At 43.7% G+C, this 19,257-nt stretch overlaps 2 protein-coding genes and 1 long non-coding RNA gene across 3 annotated transcripts; 1 reads left to right on the top strand and 2 right to left on the bottom strand.

Annotated features, from left to right (window-relative positions):
- Positions 1–249: 249 nt before the first annotated feature.
- On the bottom strand, positions 250–9,531 carry cct7 (chaperonin containing TCP1, subunit 7 (eta)). The gene is made up of 12 exons (XM_048971285.1): positions 9,427–9,531; positions 8,457–8,610; positions 7,655–7,761; positions 7,444–7,569; positions 6,932–6,984; positions 6,237–6,408; positions 3,704–3,868; positions 3,278–3,466; positions 1,999–2,096; positions 1,610–1,742; positions 1,084–1,290; positions 250–776 (listed from the first exon to the last, which is right to left on the bottom strand). Exons 1-12 carry the CDS (start codon positions 9,430–9,432, stop codon positions 552–554), a joined length of 1,635 nt encoding a protein of 544 aa, XP_048827242.1. The 5' UTR covers positions 9,433–9,531; the 3' UTR covers positions 250–551.
- A 319-nt stretch (positions 9,532–9,850) lies between these two features.
- On the top strand, positions 9,851–11,134 carry LOC125705038 (uncharacterized). The gene is made up of 2 exons (XR_007381331.1): positions 9,851–10,099; positions 10,944–11,134. It is a non-coding gene; the product is annotated as an uncharacterized LOC125705038 (long non-coding RNA).
- Positions 11,135–15,758: 4,624 nt separating this feature from the next.
- On the bottom strand, positions 15,759–17,606 carry LOC125705030 (ladderlectin-like). Its single transcript, XM_048971354.1, has 6 exons — positions 17,595–17,606; positions 17,371–17,453; positions 17,012–17,127; positions 16,565–16,693; positions 16,242–16,338; positions 15,759–16,024 (listed from the first exon to the last, which is right to left on the bottom strand). Exons 2-6 carry the CDS (start codon positions 17,423–17,425, stop codon positions 15,954–15,956), a joined length of 468 nt encoding a protein of 155 aa, XP_048827311.1. The 5' UTR covers positions 17,426–17,453; positions 17,595–17,606; the 3' UTR covers positions 15,759–15,953.
- Positions 17,607–19,257: the final 1,651 nt, after the last annotated feature.

Raw genomic sequence — 19,257 nt, 5'->3', positions numbered from 1 at the left:
GCGGTATAAAAACTCGAAAACTGTCTTTTTAAATGTGTTTGGAGCAGCTCCTGACACAGATTTGGGCCAAGTTCAACTGAATCATGTTCTTTTCCCTGATTGAGTAGGTGGAGATATTACATTCTAATGGTATTATACTACATACTAATGATGCATGAAGCACTCAAATGTCCAAAGGTATTAAGATTTTACTTCTGAAAAGGGTCTCCTTCTGAGACCAAATTCAAATCCCACTGAACAGACACCAGACATGTTTAACAAATATGTTTAATAGCCCAATAAATAGTTCCACAGAGTGACTTGTATGGTAACGGGCACAGTTTGGCAAGCTGTCCTGCCTACTGGAAATCAGTGCTATTTCAGTAAAGAGGGCAGTATGACTCATAGCTCACTTCAGGCCTAATTATCATAACGCCTCAACCCACACAGCAGAGCTGTTTAACACCCAGCACTGTAACCAGGAAAGAATAAACAGCTAGTTTATTGTTAGCTAGTTAGGTCTCTACTCAGCACTGGGTGTGCGTCTGTTGGTTCCTGGAATGTCGCTGTGGTCAGTGGGCGTGTGGTCTGCCGCGGCCGCGGCCCCGGCCCGCGGGAGGACCGTCCACGGTGGAGCGGGGGTTCTTGATGGTCTGATCTACGGACAGGATGAGACAGGTGGCCTCTGAGGCGGCGGTCAGGGCGTTGATGCGCACTGCCGCTGGCTCCCACACGCATGCATGGAAGTTGTCGGCGATGTCCTCGTTGTTCACATCCACGCCGTACCACATGCCGCCCTGCAGGGGGAGAAAGTGACGCGTAAAGCCATTGGCATTGCAAGAGAACCTGTCCCACTGACAACAAACTGTATGACCCTATACACCAAATAAAGGGATTTAAAATGTATAAATGCATTCTAACACTCTTCTAGATCGAATCACACTAGTTACAGGAAATAGGTTTCATAGGTGACTATATTAAACGACTACAAGCTCAATGTAAGTATGACAGTGGCCATGTTTGTGTTTGCATATTTGTGCGAGTTATTTGCCTACGGCTTGTTAAGGATGTTGTTCTGTTCTGCAGTGTGTGTGGGAGACACACCTGGGCATGCTTGGCTCTCAGCTTGTTAAGGATGTTGGTTGCGTCAAAGCCAGCGTTGTCACACAGCTGCCGGGGGATGACCTCCAGTGCCTTGGCGTAGGAGCTGATCAGCAGCTGCTGCTTGCCCGGGATGGTGCGGGAATAGTCCCTCAGGTAACGAGACAGCTCCATCTCGATGGCCCCGCCTCCCGCCACTATGGAGTCATTCTAGGAGCAGAGGAGATTGTCACACGCCCACAAAAACACAACTAGACAAACTGCAAACTGCACTGGCACCTCACTGCCATGAGGGATTGACCCTTCAGTCCTTATTTTCCAACAGTTTATATAACTGGTTTAATAGTTACATTTATACCAGGGCTATTCAAATTGGTATACTCAAGATCCAAGCAGATACTCCAAGATCCTTCCTTTACCTGTGAGCCAGGTGTGAAGCCTCTGACCAATCAGAATCGGTAATTATTAAACTAACTACAAATGCATGAAAATGCCACTAGAGTCATACAGGAAGAAGCCACCCACTGACCTTGATGGCCCGGCGCACAATCATGATGGCGTCATGCAGGGAGCGGTCCGTCTCCTCCATGAACTGCTCGGCACCGCCTCGCAGGATGATGGTGCACGTCTTGGCCTTAGGGCAGCCCTTGAAGAAGTTGTACCTGCCGGGGGGGGGGGGGGGCACATGGGACGATTAATCATCTGAGTCAATGACCACATGCAAAACGATCACCGTGGCTGTCGAATCATTAGTTGCAGCAACTGTAACATCGGGAGCTCACAGGATCAGCCTTTAATGCCTAATCAGTCTATGGGACCCGATCAGTATGCAGAGGTAGTCAGGTTAGTTTTCATAGCTAAACAGCACAAAGCGAAGCCTTTCATTGGATGGAGTCCAAAGGTACAGAAAGAAATTACCTCTCCCCTCCAATCTGTACTTCCTCAAAGAGACCACACTGCCCCAGTACGTCATTACTCATGGAGCCGACGCTGGTCTGGATGGAGCCTCCGCAGGCCTGGAGGACACATTGCATGCATAGTAGACGGTACACAGATTCAAAGAGAGACATTTGCACAGCATGTTAATGCCATATCAAATAACCAAAATATAAAAAAAAGTGGCTATTGCACAGAAGAAGGGCAGCACCAGGCAGCACTTCCCATAAAATGCCAGTTTTGATACACTAGGGCAGCGGTTCCCAAAGCAGAGGCTGCAAGATGATTTACAGAGGCTGTCAATCAAAATTCACAAACATGAACAAATTCCACTGCAGCTGATTGTGATAAATCTACTGAGACCCTGAATTCTACCAAGAAGGTTCCGATAGATGGAGCTTGGGAAGCTACGCATTAGAGGATCTTAACTGCATGTATCGTGCTCACGTGCTTGATCTTAGGAGATGTGCTAATCACAACAAAAGCTAGCTTGTCGATTATCTCGTAACAATGGCACGTGTCAAGCCTGGGATATATTACACGGAAAGCTAACGTTTAATACTCGTAGCCGACTTTGAATGCGGAAGAAATGGGCAGAGATAAAGATTTGAGTGACTTTGACGAAGCCCAAATCATTACGGCCAGACAATTTCATTAAAAAAAAAAAAACCCTTTCAATCCCCGCTCTATTGCTGCATATTCTGTCTAACAGTGTACTGAGTAACACAGGTCACTGATGCACATGCAGACCCCTGCCCCTTACTCTCAATGCGGACCTTTCTGTCCATTCGCCAAGCGTCAATCACAGCAGTGATGCTTCCCGAAACTAAACCGCCATATTGTGCAAACACCGGCAGTTCATCCGCCTCGCCGCTAATCGAGAAAAGGTTAGTGGGCATCCAGGATGGAGGTGGGGCCTGTGTGCCTGCTCCACAGTCACCCCCAGATCCCACCCCTCACCCCCGTCTGACACGACCCCCAGGCCCCTGGATGCCCGTTTCTCTGTGTGATAAAGTCGACGCTTCAGTGCCTCTGGGCAGTATGAGACAGCGGGCTGCGTTCTTTGTCAGTTAGCCTCCCTTTAGCACGTTCCCAATGTTTTGTTAGCATGACAAAGTTATCGGGCAGAGTGTGATTAGACACGGTGCACGATCACCATAAAATTGACATGTTTCAGTGCAAATACTGACCCAGACCTACCTGCAAGCATGTAAACAGGAAGATCTATGTCACATGACATCTGCTTGCTCTATGTTCTTACCATCATGGTTCTCTTGAGGTCCTCCTCCGGTACTCTTCCAGCACAGAAGAGGTCCCTGTCGGCAAAGTACTGTGTGGCCACATCGCCGATGGGCAGCTTGGACAGCACCACCTTGGCCCCAGATTTGTAGATCTTCTCCAGTTTGTCGTACAGGATGTTCCACTCTGCATCCACAATGGCTTGGTAGTCCTGGAGACGGAAGGGTTATGAGAGAACGGGGCAAGACTGAATGGCGAACAGAAAAAGTCTGAAGCTAATATTACACAAAATAATCACCAAGAATACAAACTAATTTTGCAGGGGGAAAAAAATGGTTTTCCAAATTTTTCCACTAACATGAAAGATCCTGATATGAATGCCAGTGTATTTAAATAACAAATGAAAGGTCAAAACAGCACATCAGAATAACTTTGTTCAAAAACGCACCTCCACACACTTGACCCTCACTTCGGCGTTGTCCTTCTCCGCCTTCAGCTCCAGCTCCACATTCAGCAGGGCGATCTTCGGGTTCTCGTACCTCTTGGGCTGCATCTCGAAGCCGGCGTAGGAGAATGTCTTCTTGAAGGCGACGCCCGCGACCAGCTGCGAGTCCTGATTGGGAAGGAAAGTGGCCGAGTGAGTGGGGCAGGCGCACAGGCGGGAAAAGGGCGACTACGGTTCCTGTATACATGTATATATGAATATGCGAAAGCATAACATATGTTTCATATAACGCCAACATATTAGAAAAAACACTGCGATTTCATACTGAGATCCAGGGAGCTAATTGCTGGCACAGTAAAAAGCACGTCTCCACACGTGAGGTCATCTTACAGCCTAAATGTCCTCTGTAAGGAACAACGGGGCTTAACAGAGTGGCACGCACAGCACGAGAGAGATGTGCATAAAATGTCCCGTACAGGAACACAAATGAATTGGTTTATCTCAGTAGCATATTAAAATGTGATTTCTCACCCCAACCATCTGTACACACAGACATAGCCTTTCACATCCAGAAGCTATATGACCTGACTGTTAAGTAAAACACGCTGATCATGGTTATGGCTGCAACAACTGATTAATAATGTTGACAATAAATGATTTCACTTATTGCTGATGTTATCGATTAGTTGCATATTTGTAATTTAGTGTATAAAATCGGTCACATACATATACATTTTTTAGGTTCAGTTTGCACAATGAAATGAATGCATGCAATCATTGACACAGACAGAACCTACACTCACAAGTACAAGTTTACACAGAAAATATGATGCTAACTGTGGCTGTGAGTTGGTCACGGCTAATGCTAGTTAGTCATATTTGCTGGCTATAACCATAATTGTCAGTCTTGGAATATTTTGGTTTCCCAACAGATGACACCAGCAGCAGAGTAGCTGATACATCCAAGACTGTCGGCTCTGTTATATTTGAAGTTGCATTCATTGCTGGAAACACAACCAACATGCTAATTTGAGATGACGTCGGCCAGGTGTGCGTACGGCTGGAGCGAGGCAGAAACAGCGTTAGGGTGTAATTACACCAGGCAACCTGTACCATGCCCAAGCATGTCTGATCCCCAACGTCCAGGTAGTTTGATGTGAGTGTGATGGCTCCATCCCAGGCTTGAGCACAGAAGTCTTTAAACCATGCCGAAAAGGTGGGCCCGATTATGCTGAACTGGACTCAGTACACAGTACAGATCCAGGTTTTGAAATTCCAATGCTTTGACAAACACTGCCTTTGGTTTACAACTATTTCAAACTGTATGCAGGTTTAATAACAAATAATTTCAAAACAAATTTGGGTATTGAAGTTCCAAGGCAGCATGAACTAAAAAACCGAGCTTTGTACTGTTAACACTGGTGTACTTATGTAAAGATCTAAAGTCGCTGGTGACAGGCTGTCTAACGTAACGCAACAAGAACACGCCATAGGGGCCGGTGGAAAAGCATACGCCCAGAGATGAACTTGCGAACTGGTTCGTTTGTATGTGCGTGTTGCTTTTGTTTGTCGCATGGTGTAAAAAATGCCTAAGAAATTGAAAGTGTGGCTCCACAGAGCTCCAGGCTGCAACCATTCAGTCGCATTTTGCAACCATGTGTGTGTGTGTGTGAGAGGGACCATCGGAACTCGGTCTGATTCAGCTCCTCTGAGGCACTACTGTGGAGGCGTTCACAGCGATACACCTGCTGACTGCTTGCCCACAAGCACCGGCGCTAACAGAGGTTATGCGAAATGCGGAAAAAGTGAGAACTGAATTATTTTTGTACCTCAATAAGACTGAATATCTTTTCGCTTGTGTCTCCATATATTGCCCAAGGTGGCGGTAAAACGTACCAGTGGTTATTACCAGAATAAAGTTACATCATTTTTATTCTGTGGGAAAATGAAAGATCGATCTGCCAGCCTGGTTTACTAATGAAATATAAACATGTCACGTGTCATACAAGTAAAATAATAAGCTGCTTTCCGTTATGATTGCGATAACGAACCCAGTACTCAGCAATAACTAACCAAATGACCTGTTCAAATTAAAGTTTTGTGCTGTAATGTTTAACATACTCTTGTTGTTGAAATTGATTTAAAAACATATTGTATCGAAAAAAAGTATTGTTCAGGAACCGGTATCAAAATCAACTAATCATTCTGGTACTGGTATGGGAAAATTGCGAACGATGCCCTGCCCTAATGCAGGGTTAGTTGTTTAACGTTTTTCTCGCAATAAACGTTAAATTCAACCTTGATTAAGCTTTGATCTTTGTTTCTATGCCACTTTGTAATTTTAGGTTCTCTAAACTGTGTAAAATTTTTACAACTATGACTTAAAAATACCTCTTGCATTTGCACTTTTCTTTTAACCCAGTGCTGTGGTGCAAATAATCCACTAGTTGATGGCCTGATCACATGATTATTAACCCCAATAATGCTGACTGGTACACAAGTAAAACTGAGGACCAGACCTGAGCTGCCTTCTCACCTCTAGAGCGCCCCCTTGCACCTTCTTCACCCCGATCATCTTGAGGGGCAGCAGCTCGTCCAGCATCATGACAGCATCCACCACCATCCTGGAGAAGAAGTCCTTCTGGCCGGCGATGAGCTTGGAGTTCAGAGCTGTGGCGGCACACTTCTCCAGGAGGCTCCTCTGCTCCCTTACAGGTGGGTTCAAAGGTCAGTGATGGCAGTGCAGGTGCAGCACCGCCAAGCTCGCCGTGTTCCCAGATCTGCTAACGTTCACTCTGAGATTACAGCCTATAACTTTAAACAGCTAAAACAAGGTCCCCCCAGATGCTGAGGAAGCACGCCTTACTACTCTCTCGGCGGTGGGTAGTTCAGGTCCAGAAAGTAAAAATCCAGGCCAAGATTTTGTTTCAACCAAAAGGCTGAACATAAAGAGTCACAGTGACAGTGTACCCAGATAGTTGACTGAAACAAAATCTTGGCCTGGATTTTTACTTTCTGGACCTGAACCTGGACCTATAAATTCAACGCCAGACTAATAGCAGCCCATCCCGCAAGACTACTGACCTGAAGACAAAAAAAGTTTATTCTTGTGGAAAAACTGTTGGGATGAATTAGATCCCATTCAAACTTTACATGCTTTGCCACATGTAGCCAATCAGAATCAAAATACAGAGACCTTACAGTGTGTCATCTCTCTAATAGAATACTTACTCCCTGTCGTCCTTTTTCACTGTAATTGCTATTTCTTTGATCCTCTTCACTGCCTATGAATAGAAAATAAGAACAGAGAAATTACACAATGCCGAAATGCCATTTATTAGGCATCACAGACAAAGCTGCAGTCACACAAGACTGTTCCCCAGACTTCCACACCTCAGACACGAATTACAATTCATTCTCAGAAAAGCAGAGATGTCCAACATAAATCTGATGGTGTAGTATTTGTAATAGTCAGACTGAAGGAGAGCCCACAAATGCGACTGTTAAAAACCTCCCCCATCCGATACCTAAACGTCAAAGCTATGAGCAGACTGCTGAGATGGGCAGACAAGCAAATGAAGTCTACAAGACCCGTGCAGAAAGCCGAGTTCTGTCATGCCACCGTGCTTTTTGCAAAGCTGTTATCGGCTTTTGCAGCGCCCTCTGCTGCATTGCGGTAAACTGCAAGTGGCTGGCTAATTCCAACGAAGGCCCCCTCCGGGATGCTGTTCCGAGTCGCCTACCAGGTGGGTGGCCGTGCGGAAGGCGCGGATGATGGTCTGGGGATGCACGTTCTCCTCCACGTACGGCTTCAGCTGCTTCAGGAACTCGGCTGCCAGCAGAGTGACTGAGGTGGTGCCGTCGCCCACCTGCGGGGTGAATGGCATGCCAGAGGTGGTCAGAGAGAGCGGCTCACACGACACTCGCCTCACGCACGGCTGGCTCAGCACCGACCTCGGCATCCTGAGACTTGGCTATGTCCACCAGGGTTTTGGCTGCTGGGTGGATCACATCAAGGAGCTTCAGGATAGTGGCTCCGTCATTGGATATGGTCGCCTTTCCTATTGAAAAAGAAAAAAAATACATCTTATGTCTGGTTTCACTGACAGATCATACAGATTTAACTAAAGCAAAAAGTATCCAACTGAATCAAGTGACAATATTCTCTGCTGAAAACTCTCCTTCTCATTTCTGGGGCTGTTACACCTTCTATCACATGGCTTAAACCCCAACAGCAGAATGTTATCAAACTCCGCCATGCGCGATACAGAGAGCAGAGAACTGTAAACGCGCAACAGTGTAGAGACAAAAATGACAAGCTGTTGTGTAAATAAGATAAATAACACATGGCTATTTAGTTTGTTTAATAAAAGGACAATGTATAGACTTGATCTATAGGAAAGGTAACCTTGAATGACTTCTGTTGTGATCTGGCGCTATATAGAAAACAAAATTAAATAAAATTAACGACCTTCAAAGGGGGGCTGGAGGTGCTGCTGGAGGGAGGGGAACCCCCCTAATATAATGGTAGAGGAAACACTGAACAGTATTTGACAATTAACTACATTCTGTACTGGGGTGAGACTGAGGGGTCAAACCCCATCCATGTCAAACCCAGTTGGTTTAGCTAAGTCAATTTGTGGATTCTAGTTCATTTAAATAAACCCTGCAGGTTTGCTTTGCCACCGGAACGGAACTTTGTGTATGTTGGGAATCCAAGCCACGCCCCCTCACGGCCCAACAGCTCTGCTCTCACCTCTGTTGTCCACCATGAGCTTGTCCATACCACGGGGGCCCAAGGTGGTGCGCACTGCCTCGGCGATAACCTGGCAGGCGTTGATGTTGCTGACAAGCTGAGGGACACCCTGGGAGGTGTCTGTCCCCTCTTTCAGCAGGATGACTGGAGTGGGCTGCAGGGACAAAGGAGACTCTGCATAATGGACTTCTGAGGTGTTAAGTGTTCAGACAACACTAGTGCGCTTGATTAATATATCACCAGCACAGAAACACTCTCACAATGGTGTTTTTGTATACAATCCTATAAACACATCCATATCTGATACAATTTATCGCCATTTACACCTTAATACCAACATTTACAGCGTTGATTTGGTTTTGGAAAACCCGAACTAAACATTTCAAACCAAAAATGCTGTATATTTATTCCTATCTATGTTAATGTTGGTGCGTTAACTAGTCCAATAAATATAATAATGTAATATAATTAATTCATAATTGCTCAGAAGATCAACGAACATAAATTTAAATGTTACTTGCTAGGTCATTTCAATACCATTTCCACAGAATAAATCCAATATTTCACCTATAAAGGCAATCACACCACTGTCGCAGGGTGATGACGTAGAAAATGCCGGCTAACTAGCTAGCCACTTTTGACTACAATAGCGCATCTTTTTCTTTAGAAAAAAAATCAGTATGTTTTCGTCCTCAAATAATTCCATATATGCAAACTAAGACAACACTGTATTACGACAGTAAAATCACAACATACTGCTGAAGAAACCTCTCTTAAAGGATACAGCCACCCAGCAGCACACATTCATTACGAAAAAAATACAACCAAAATGAACATGAACAAATAATAACATTAATTTAGAAAAGACACATTCCTTATCTTAAGGTGAACACGTTAGGCACTCGGCATTTAACATAAATACTCCGATGGCGATGATTTCTATACGATAATACACCGCACAGCTACTCACCATCATTTTGCAGCACTCGTGAGACAGCGGCTCCGGATCGATGTCCCAGAATGCACCGCGCCACTGATCAGCGGACAATGCGTAGCGGACTCTAGTAAAAGGAATGAATCACTGCCGCATCCGTAGCACAATGCAGGCGTTAGCGTGCTTCTCTTGTCCGTGTAAAACCACTCATAAAAATTAAATACAAGTAAATCATCAATGTGTATAATACGGAAGAACAGTATCTCAGTAAAAGCAAAAATAAAATGAAAATCATGCAAAGACAATACAGTCTTCACTTTGCCATTTAGTTTCTAATGAAATGAAATAGCACCATTTGCATTTTATTTTTCCACTCATGTATATGTCAGATGTCCATCCATCCATTTTCCAAACCGCTTATCCTACTGGGTCGCGGGGGGTCCGGAGCCTATCCCGGAAGCAATGGGCACGAGGCAGGGAACAACCCAGGACGGGTGACCAGCCCATCACAGGGCACACTCACACACCATTCACTGACACATGCACACCTACGGGCAATTTAGCAAGTCCAATTAGCCTCAGCATGTTTTCGGACTGGGGAGAAACCGGAGTACCCGGAGGAAACCCCACGACAACATGAGGAGAACATGCAAACTCCACACACAAGTGACGCAGGCGGAGACGCGAACCCGGGTCCCAGAGGTGTGAGGTGTGTCTTTTCATTTTCCAATTTCACTTTTCATTTTCCTACTTTGCTTTTTCATTTTCAAGTTCATATGTCAATCGGAGCGGGCGCTAAGCATATAGTGTAATTATGTTATAGCAGAAACGAATGTAAAAGATTCACCAATATATCTACTCTATTGTTAGAAATAAAATGTTTATTTACGGTTTTTATACAAATATAGAAATATCCATCCATCCATTTTCCAAACCGCTTATCCTATTGGGTCGCGGGGGGTCCGGAGCCTATCCCGGAAGCAATGGGCACGAGGCTGGGAACAACCCAGGATGGGGGGCCAGCCCATCGCAGGGCACACTCACACACCATTCACTCACACATACACACCTATGGGCAATTTTGCAACTCCAATTAGCCTCAGCATGTTTTTGGACTGTGGGGGGAAACCGGAGTACCCGGAGGAAACCCCACGACGACATGGGGAGAACATGCAAACTCCACACACATGTGACCCAGGCGGAGATTCGAACCCAGGTACCAGAGGTGTGAGGCAACAGTGCTAACCACTGCGCCACCATGCCGCCCCAATATAGAAATATATACATTTTAAATAAAAGTTAAAAAAACCAACTTGTTAATTATTACCTTTTACTGTCTATGAGTTCCTTCCGAATTTAACCCAATGTGAAATGTGCAGCGAACAATGGGAATCTGTACAATGCATTATATGGGTATATATGGTGAAAAAAATCTGTCACGTGGTCGTTTCAAATGCAGCTGTTTATTACTTTACTTTATTAGTTAGCTTAGCAATGCATACATATTTGAAATATTTTCCCACTATTCTTCTTTTTCATTCCTCTATCTGCAGCTCTCCAGAACTTCATGAAAAGCAAGCCAAAGCTCAGCCTTTTTCTAAAGTCAAATTTCCTTCCTCGATTTTGCTCTTGACATTTCTTGTTCCTGTAGTTTTCCGGAAATGCGCAGTAGAATGGCAGTGCTTTGCTGCAGCTCATTGGGACCCAGGATCCACTTTCTAAAACAGAAATAAACAGATGAGAACAGGGGGGTGTGTGAAGGTTTTTTAAAATGCTAAGAATTCCAGCATGATTTACTGCCTGTTGAAGACTCACTTTACTCATTACTAGGACTATATGAACACATTCGTGCAGGTCCTCATAGTTCAAAAATGCCCAGATACAGAACATATTTTGCTAAAACAACTAGAAAGTTCCTTTTCTGGGCTTGAACCAACAATCTTCCCATCACAGACACTAAGCCCACTGAGCCACTCACTGCCACATAATTAAGAAGTAAGCTTTAGTTTTTTTCTCACCTTTCAAAGCACTGCATTGTGGGTTATTTCTCTTTGGACCACACACAAACCTTTGGTAATCAAATACTGTCCCATCCGTCCAAATCCAGTTTGATCCCTGGGAAAGAGTGAAGTGGAGGTTATTTAAAGAAACATTTTATTGAAATTGGCCATTAAATATTACTGCTAAATTTATAACATTATGACATAAGGAAGAATTTAGTGCTTTTGGTGGTGATTGCTAAAATTTCAATACATTTAGTTATTTAATCGGTATAAGACAAGGGGCAAAGGCCTGGATCATGTGATGTGGGAAAAGGTCAGGTGACAAGGTGACAGGTCCTGTCCACATGCAGGTTGCTTTATGTGGTATCAAACGCTTTTGTTCTTTTCGTGCTCCTGACCCATTAATCAGCCATTTTGTCCTTCTAGCCCAGATATTGTCATCCTTACATAAAGCCCCAGTTCCCTCCTCCAGCTCCTGTATCATCTGCACCTGTAACTCACCCCAGCTCAAGAGAGTCTCACAATATTCTCACTTACCTGTAGGAATCCACCAGCCAGGCGTAACCGATGTGCCGGCTCGCGATCAAACTGGTCGGCACGTTGTCGGCAGCTTCGCTGTAGACACTCGCCAGCTCCCCATACTTAAAGGACTTCTGACATGTGGTCTAAATTGCAGAGAAGAAAGGACTAATTAGTCAGAGCTTATAAGGTACAGAGTCTAGGACTAAACCTGGGTGTGGTGTTTGGAAAATGGATGTATGTTCAAATAAATAGGACCTATATATTTAAAATATAGCAAAGGGTGCATGTATCAGGTTTAAACATTTTATTATATAGACAAATTAACATAGCAAAAATATTTGCACCTCACTAGTTTATTTGGTCTAAATTGCATGTGAATGTAATAACCCTGGCACAATTTGAGTAATTAAATATTATAGACCTGGCTTAAATAAAGTAAATATATATTGATAATAATTTTAAATAGACCTGAATATTCAAAATTATTGATAAAAAAATTGTACTAAACAATTAATCCCTTTCCCCAATGAACTTAAATTTTTTTATTAAAATTTGTATTTATGTTTCACTGGGATTTTATGAAATGCCTGTTCATAATCAGATGTCGCCACACTGTTCTACAGAAGGACAAAACAAGCACTAACCTGAGCTGTATTGAAATCCAGATGCTTGTTGAAGAATTTCACACAGTAGTTGCCAATTTTGTACAAGTCTGTGTAATTTTTGCGACGACATTGTTCTGGAGCCTGGTGGGTGGTCTTGCACCTCTGGAAGGAAATACGGGGACGGTGATACGGAGAAGGACTAACTGCACATTAAGGGCTGACATTTTCAACGTTTATGCAGCATCAAAATTATGCGACAGAAAAATGTACTGAAAAATAAATGGAAACTGGAAGAATGTCATTGGAAAGAAACTTAGATTTTGCAGGACACCACGTGCATGCCACTGCACAATATTCCTAGCATATCTATGATTTTACGGATAATTTTCTATGTGATACATGCTCTGTGTTTCACCTTGAGCATTGACCACCAGCAGACATGCTGGGTCCTTTAGGAGTTTATCCTTGAAAGACTGCTATCCTACAGGCTTGTACCTGTAGCCATTGGGGCTATGAGTGCCTCAGTGACTGTCTTCGGAAGGCTGCTGGTTCAAGCCCTGATCTAGACAGTACAGTTACATATCCATGGGTTCTTGAGCAAGGGCCTTAACTCCCAGCTCCTGGGGCACCACACATTAGCTGACCCCATACTGTGACCCCTAAGTTATGGAGTATCCCATATGGAGAGTTGTAACGGTGATAGAGGTTAACTGAAAAAGATCTGCATTCTCTATCTGCTTTGCACTCAGCAAGCTGTACCTTCTCATCATAGTCAGCATGACCAAACACTTACAGAGTCGAAGTGTTTGTGGTTTAGCACGTTTAGATGCTTTATCTGTAATTGGAAGGTTATGGGTTCAAACCCCCCAGTCAGCTGACTGACTTCAGCTTTGGTCCCTTCAAGCTTATAAGTCCTATTGCTTCAGGTGCCCTCTGATCCTGCTTCCTCAGTGATGTATGCCACTTGGGATTAAAGTCTTTACCAACTATACATAAACAAATCTCATTTCTCAAGTCTGAAATGAAAGAACTGATACTTCAAAATCCTTCTTCTCCCGTTACATATACTCCCCCCCATCTGCCCCTGCTCATTTTTCACATTTTCAAACTGTTATTCATTTGTTAATGAAATATTTAAATAAACTATCTCCTACCGTAATTTAATGCAAACTATTGCACTGAGATCTAGCCTGGTGTGACAGCACACGCTGTGAGAGAGCGGGGAAGTAGGCACAGGAGTCCAGGGATCCGGGGAAACGCAGGGTTAATTTGGGACAGGCACACTCGGGGACCACGGAGCAACACACAGAACTGATGTCAATGGCCAGACTGGAGAAACATTTAAAGAGACGTACTTGAATACCACAAACTGATTAAACACAACTAGGAACAGCTGATACCAAGAGGACTCCACATGAGGTATATGAGGGGGCGTGGCACACAGGAGGATCAGAACGATCGGGGCATGATACCTGGTCGCTTCAACTTAATATGTTATACTATTCAAAAAGTCTATGGACAACATCAACTTTCCAAACTTCAAGCAGATCACACCCGACTGAGTGCTCACCAGTTACTCCACGGAAACGGCCTACCTACCTGTGACTGCTCTTTTTTAAAGCCCCAGGCCTACCTCCCCATGGGTGATCTTTTTTAAAGCCCCAGGCCTACCTCCCCATGGGTGATCTTTTTTAAAGTCCTAGGCCTACCTCCCTGTGTGTGCTCAAGCCTCTCTGGCCTCTTCGCAAAGCTCTCCTGTAATTTTAAAATGGTCCTGTAGCAATGGAAGTTCATAAGGGCCCAATGGATTATTGTATAAAAAACACATATCAGCTTGTTGCTTATTCCAGAGGTGTTATTAAAAATAGCTTTTCTGTACATTTTTTCATTGATTGTAGGATGAATGGATGGGAGGAGATTTGTTTATTTGTTAAAAAATGAATAACAGCTTGAAAATGTTAAGAATGAGGACCTGCAGGTAGTATTTTATTTTATATTATTTTCTATACATTTTTTATGTTTCATTGGAATTTTTGTGAGGTTATGTCTGGTCAGACTTTGTCTAAAATATTCAGTGCCAAAGAATGGTAAAAGAAGCACAAACCCAAGCTGTATTATAGTCAACATATTACTGTTAATAAAATGTTTAAAAACTAAATTATGACATTTAAACAATTTTCGACTGATTTTTTTGTATTTTGGAGAGATGCAGCTGGGGCCATCAGAGGGCGCCAGTGAGCAGCCAGAAGCAGTCTTCTGGAAACTTACACTCCTGGCTTGACACCTTAAGTACACCTCTGCATTATTAGCGGCGCATTAGCACAGGTATTTGTGCTGGCTGGATTGCTCAGGTTGTGCTTGGTCATCTAAACCATTTTATGGAGCACTTGTGACTACTGTCAGCCTTTGTATTGTATTAATGTTGTTTCCCATTTTTTTCTTCTGTTGGATCTTGGACTCTTGTGGACATCCTAGACTGATGGGCCGGTACCACTTTACAATAAGGCTCCCTTTTGCCACTTGTAAATCCATCCATCCATCCATCCATCCATCCATCCATCCATCCATCCACCCATTTTCTAACTGCCCATTCTGGTCATAGTGACAGGGGTCCTGAAATCCCCTCAGGCAGTGTAGGTCACTAGGCTGGGACACACTCTGCACAGGGTGCTAGTCTATCACAGGACGCCTTCACACATGACATCAAGTAACCTCCTCTAGCAGTAATAACAGCAGAGAACATTTGAGCCATTCTTTCTACGAGGGACTCTAAATTCTGCTCTGCTTTAAGGTATGAAATAGTTAACTAGTGCATTTAAAGATAGAGGACAGCATAGAACAGAGGTGGTCAAAAGACAAAGGGGCCGGTGTGTATGCAGGTTTTTGGGATAACCTTTAGGTCAGCTGTTCAAACCCAGGAGTGAGGACTCTTCAGCCAATCAGTCCCCTGGTTAATACTCTAATTATGGAGTTGCAGTCACCCTTGGTGTTGAATTTGATTATGCCACCATCACACAACCATAAGATGTCTGACATGCATTGTTACAAACTTTTTCATGTTATAAAGGCAACTTGTTTTATTTGATTTATATTTTCATTTATATCCAATGCTTAACAAAAATAAAAATTCTGCAGTTTATAAAATAAATGGAAAAGTGGTAAAAACCTGTGTGTGCAGAAACAGTGTAAACCATAATACATTACATGGGCATGAATGATTGACAGTCACTTGATTGAAATATTTTTTTTTTTATTTTTGAATATGCTTTGAATTTAGCTTAGCAATGCGAGCATAATTTGAATTATAATGCCTTTCCCACTGTGCCTTGCTTTTACAATAATATTGTCTTTCATTCCTGAATTCGGGTCAACACACGTATAGATAAGCAAGCAAAAGCCTAGACTTAGTTTGTTTTCTGTTCTTCTGGTTCCTCTACTGTTCCCGGAACCCGCAGAAGAAGGGCAGCTCTCTGTCACAGCTCACTGGGACCCAGTATCCATTTCCTGAAAATCAGGAGCAAACTGATCAGAACAGGCTTGAGCAATGGCTTTAAAAAAGGCTTACAAACCTGCATGATTTAGTATGGAAAGCTGATTAAGGGAGTCACTGTTTGCCAAGATACAAGCCCTCCCCATCCGCACATGTTCTGCAGGGTCTCATAGGTCACAAATGTACAGAACATATTTAGCAAAAAAAAAATTACTTTGATTTTTTTTGTACCTCTAATAGCAATACACTGCCGGCCACTTCTATCCGGACCACGCGCCATGTTACTGTAATCGAACTGAGTGCCATCCGTCCAAACCCAACTTGCCCCCTAAGAAAGAACGTGATGAAGGTTAGTAAAGGAAATAACAGCTGATTAAACATGGAAATTCACCATCTAGTACATAATATTGTGGTGTGACACCTTTAGTGTCTATAGTCTATTGTGTAAATCAGTATGTGATACGGAGAAGACAAAGATGCAAAGTCTCTGTTCCCTGCTTTTGTTCACAATCCCAAATGAAGAGAATCTCATCAAGGACTTTGTTCTCACTTGCCTGTAGGAATCCGCCAAGCCAGGAATAAGCATAGTATCCATTGTGAGACAAACGGATCACCAGATTGTTGGAATTTGGGCTGTGGACACTCAGAAGCTCACCATGTGTGTTTGTCGCCTGGCATCTCGTCTAAATTGCAGAGAAGAAAGGAGTAATTAGTCAGAAACCGTATGAACAAGGGACTCAAGATTTCAGAGATGAATGTATGCTCATTACTGAGCATCCTGAGAAGTTCTTTGACAAACTAGAACCCAACTAATCACTTTCCCAAAGAATTGTATTAACCTTTATATTACTTCTTCAGTTTTTTCCATATCTTTATTCCATATCATTTCTACTTATTTTTTATGCCTCATTGGGATGTTTATGAACGTATGAGCACGTCTATCCCTGATCAGACTTTGTATCAAACATTCAGGGCTACAGAAGGATAAAAGAAGCACAAACTCGAGCTGTATTGAAGTCCAGATGCTCGTTGAAGAACTTCACGCAGTAGCTGCCAACTTTGTACCAACTCCAGTAGTTTCTGTTCTTACATGGTTGAAACTGGCGGTCTTGGAGGTCTGGAAGGAGAGATGGGGGCAGTGATGCAGAGAAGGACCAGTTGACTGATAAAGAAGTAAAATTTAGATCTTTTATGCTTCTCTACAACCCTACAACCATGAAACAGTACTATGAAATTAAAGAAGAATCTCAATAAATAAAAATATAGCTTGCAGGACACCAGGTGAATAACTGTACTACATTCCTAACATATCTATGATTTTACGGATAATTATCTATGTGATACATGCTCTATGATTCACCTTGAGCATTGACCACCAGCAGACACAGCAGGGTGAGAAAAACCACAAGCTTCATACTTTACAGTGGTGGTTCTCTGTTGGACCTGGAATAAAACAGATAAGCAACCACATTCAATCAGCTGTTTTATCACAAATGAGAGTACGCTCAGAATCACCAACCTTTCTTGTAACAAACATTCTACATATAAATTTTCATAAATGATGGAGATATAAAAGAAGTTTACCACAGTTCCACTGTTTCTGGTGATGGAACATGACCATGACTCCCTTTATAAGAGTAATGCTAGTTCCACCCACTAGTTTGTAGATAACAGCTGGTTTGTAAAACTGAAAAAAAATAAAACTTTATCAGTTTACAAAATGCAGTTTTCGCAAATCTGGGTGGGGTTGATCTATGTTCCTACCCTCATGCATGGTCACAAGCTTTGGGTAGTGACCGAAAGAAGGAGATCATGGATACAAGAAGCGGAAACGAGTGTCCTTCACAGGGTGCCTGGGCTTAGCTTTAGAGATTTGGTGAGGAGCTCAGATATTCGGGTGCTCCTCTACATCTAAAGGAGTCAGTTAGGGGGGTTTGAGCAGTTATCTAGGATGTCTCCTGGACGCCTTGCTGGGAAGGTGTTTTGTGCATGTCCAACCAGGAGGAGATCCTGGGATGGACCCAGGACACAATGGAGAGAGAGGTGGCAATTTCAGGTCCAGAAAGTAAAAATCCAGACCATGATTTACTTTCAACCAACCAGTTGAGCATAAAGAGTCACAATCGCAGAATACTCATCTGGTTGGTTGAAAATAAATCATGGTCTGGATTTTTACTTTCTGGACCTGAAATTGCCACCTCTGCGCCTTGGTATTCCCCCGGTAGGGCTAGAGGAGATGGCTGGTGAGAGGGAGGTCTGGGCATCCCTGCTTAGACTGCTGCCCCCGCGACCCGACCCTGGTTAAGTGGTAGATAATGGATGGATGAAACATTTTGCAAATGACAAAGAATATCATCAGTGTCTGGCATGTTCTGAAGTGCTGGGAGGTGCAAAGAAACCCCAATGACAGCTGTGGAGATGGTCAAACCTCCGAAGGGGCCTTTTATTTAGGGATTACAGCAGTAAGTAGGTCCCTGCTTGGACCTACTGGGAATTCGGATGAGTAACAGGTAAACAATGACAGGTCTGGGGATCACAGCATGTAGGGGCACTTACTGTATATACGCTGAAGACTAAAGACCGACTACAGACAGGTGCAAGACATTACCACAATGGGCTAAGGATAAGCAGAAACAGGTGAGGGTAGTCACCACAATCATCAAGGGCTACATGAGGGACAGGTGTGAATAAGTGGGGATATGGGATGGGCAGCAGGGGAGACCTCTGCTGGCCAAACCGGCACAGGACAGGACTGAGGAAGACAGGATGTGACAGCACCCCCCCCCGAGGCATTCACTCCAGGCACAGGAGGTACTGCCTAGACGGGAAAGAGCACAAAATACGAGGGACCTGGGACAGATTATATTGGGGACTTGGGACAATAGGCCAGGAAACCCAAACCACAACAAGACTAAGGGAATCGGAAACAAGGAGTCTGGGGCAATGACCACAAGGGGAGGAAGCTGGACAGGTGGAATAACAACATGGACAAGACTGAGAGAACTGACAACAGGGAAGGGAGACCAGGACCTGACAACACAGAGAAAGGGAACACTACAATCCCTCATACGGCATGATTTAGAGATACCAGTTAGCCAAACTGTAGGTCTGAACTGTGGGAGGAAACCAGAGAAGCCAGGGGAAACCTACATAACACAGGGAGAGCATGCAGACTGCAGGCGCACAGAACAGGGGTGGGAATCTGACCCTCAGCCCAGGAGGAAGGAGGCAACAGCTATCATGTCGG

Source organism: Brienomyrus brachyistius, chromosome 12, assembly GCF_023856365.1.
Source record: "Brienomyrus brachyistius isolate T26 chromosome 12, BBRACH_0.4, whole genome shotgun sequence".
NCBI classification, from domain to species: Eukaryota; Metazoa; Chordata; class Actinopteri; order Osteoglossiformes; family Mormyridae; genus Brienomyrus; species Brienomyrus brachyistius.
This window is presented reverse-complemented; position numbering and strand designations above follow the sequence as displayed.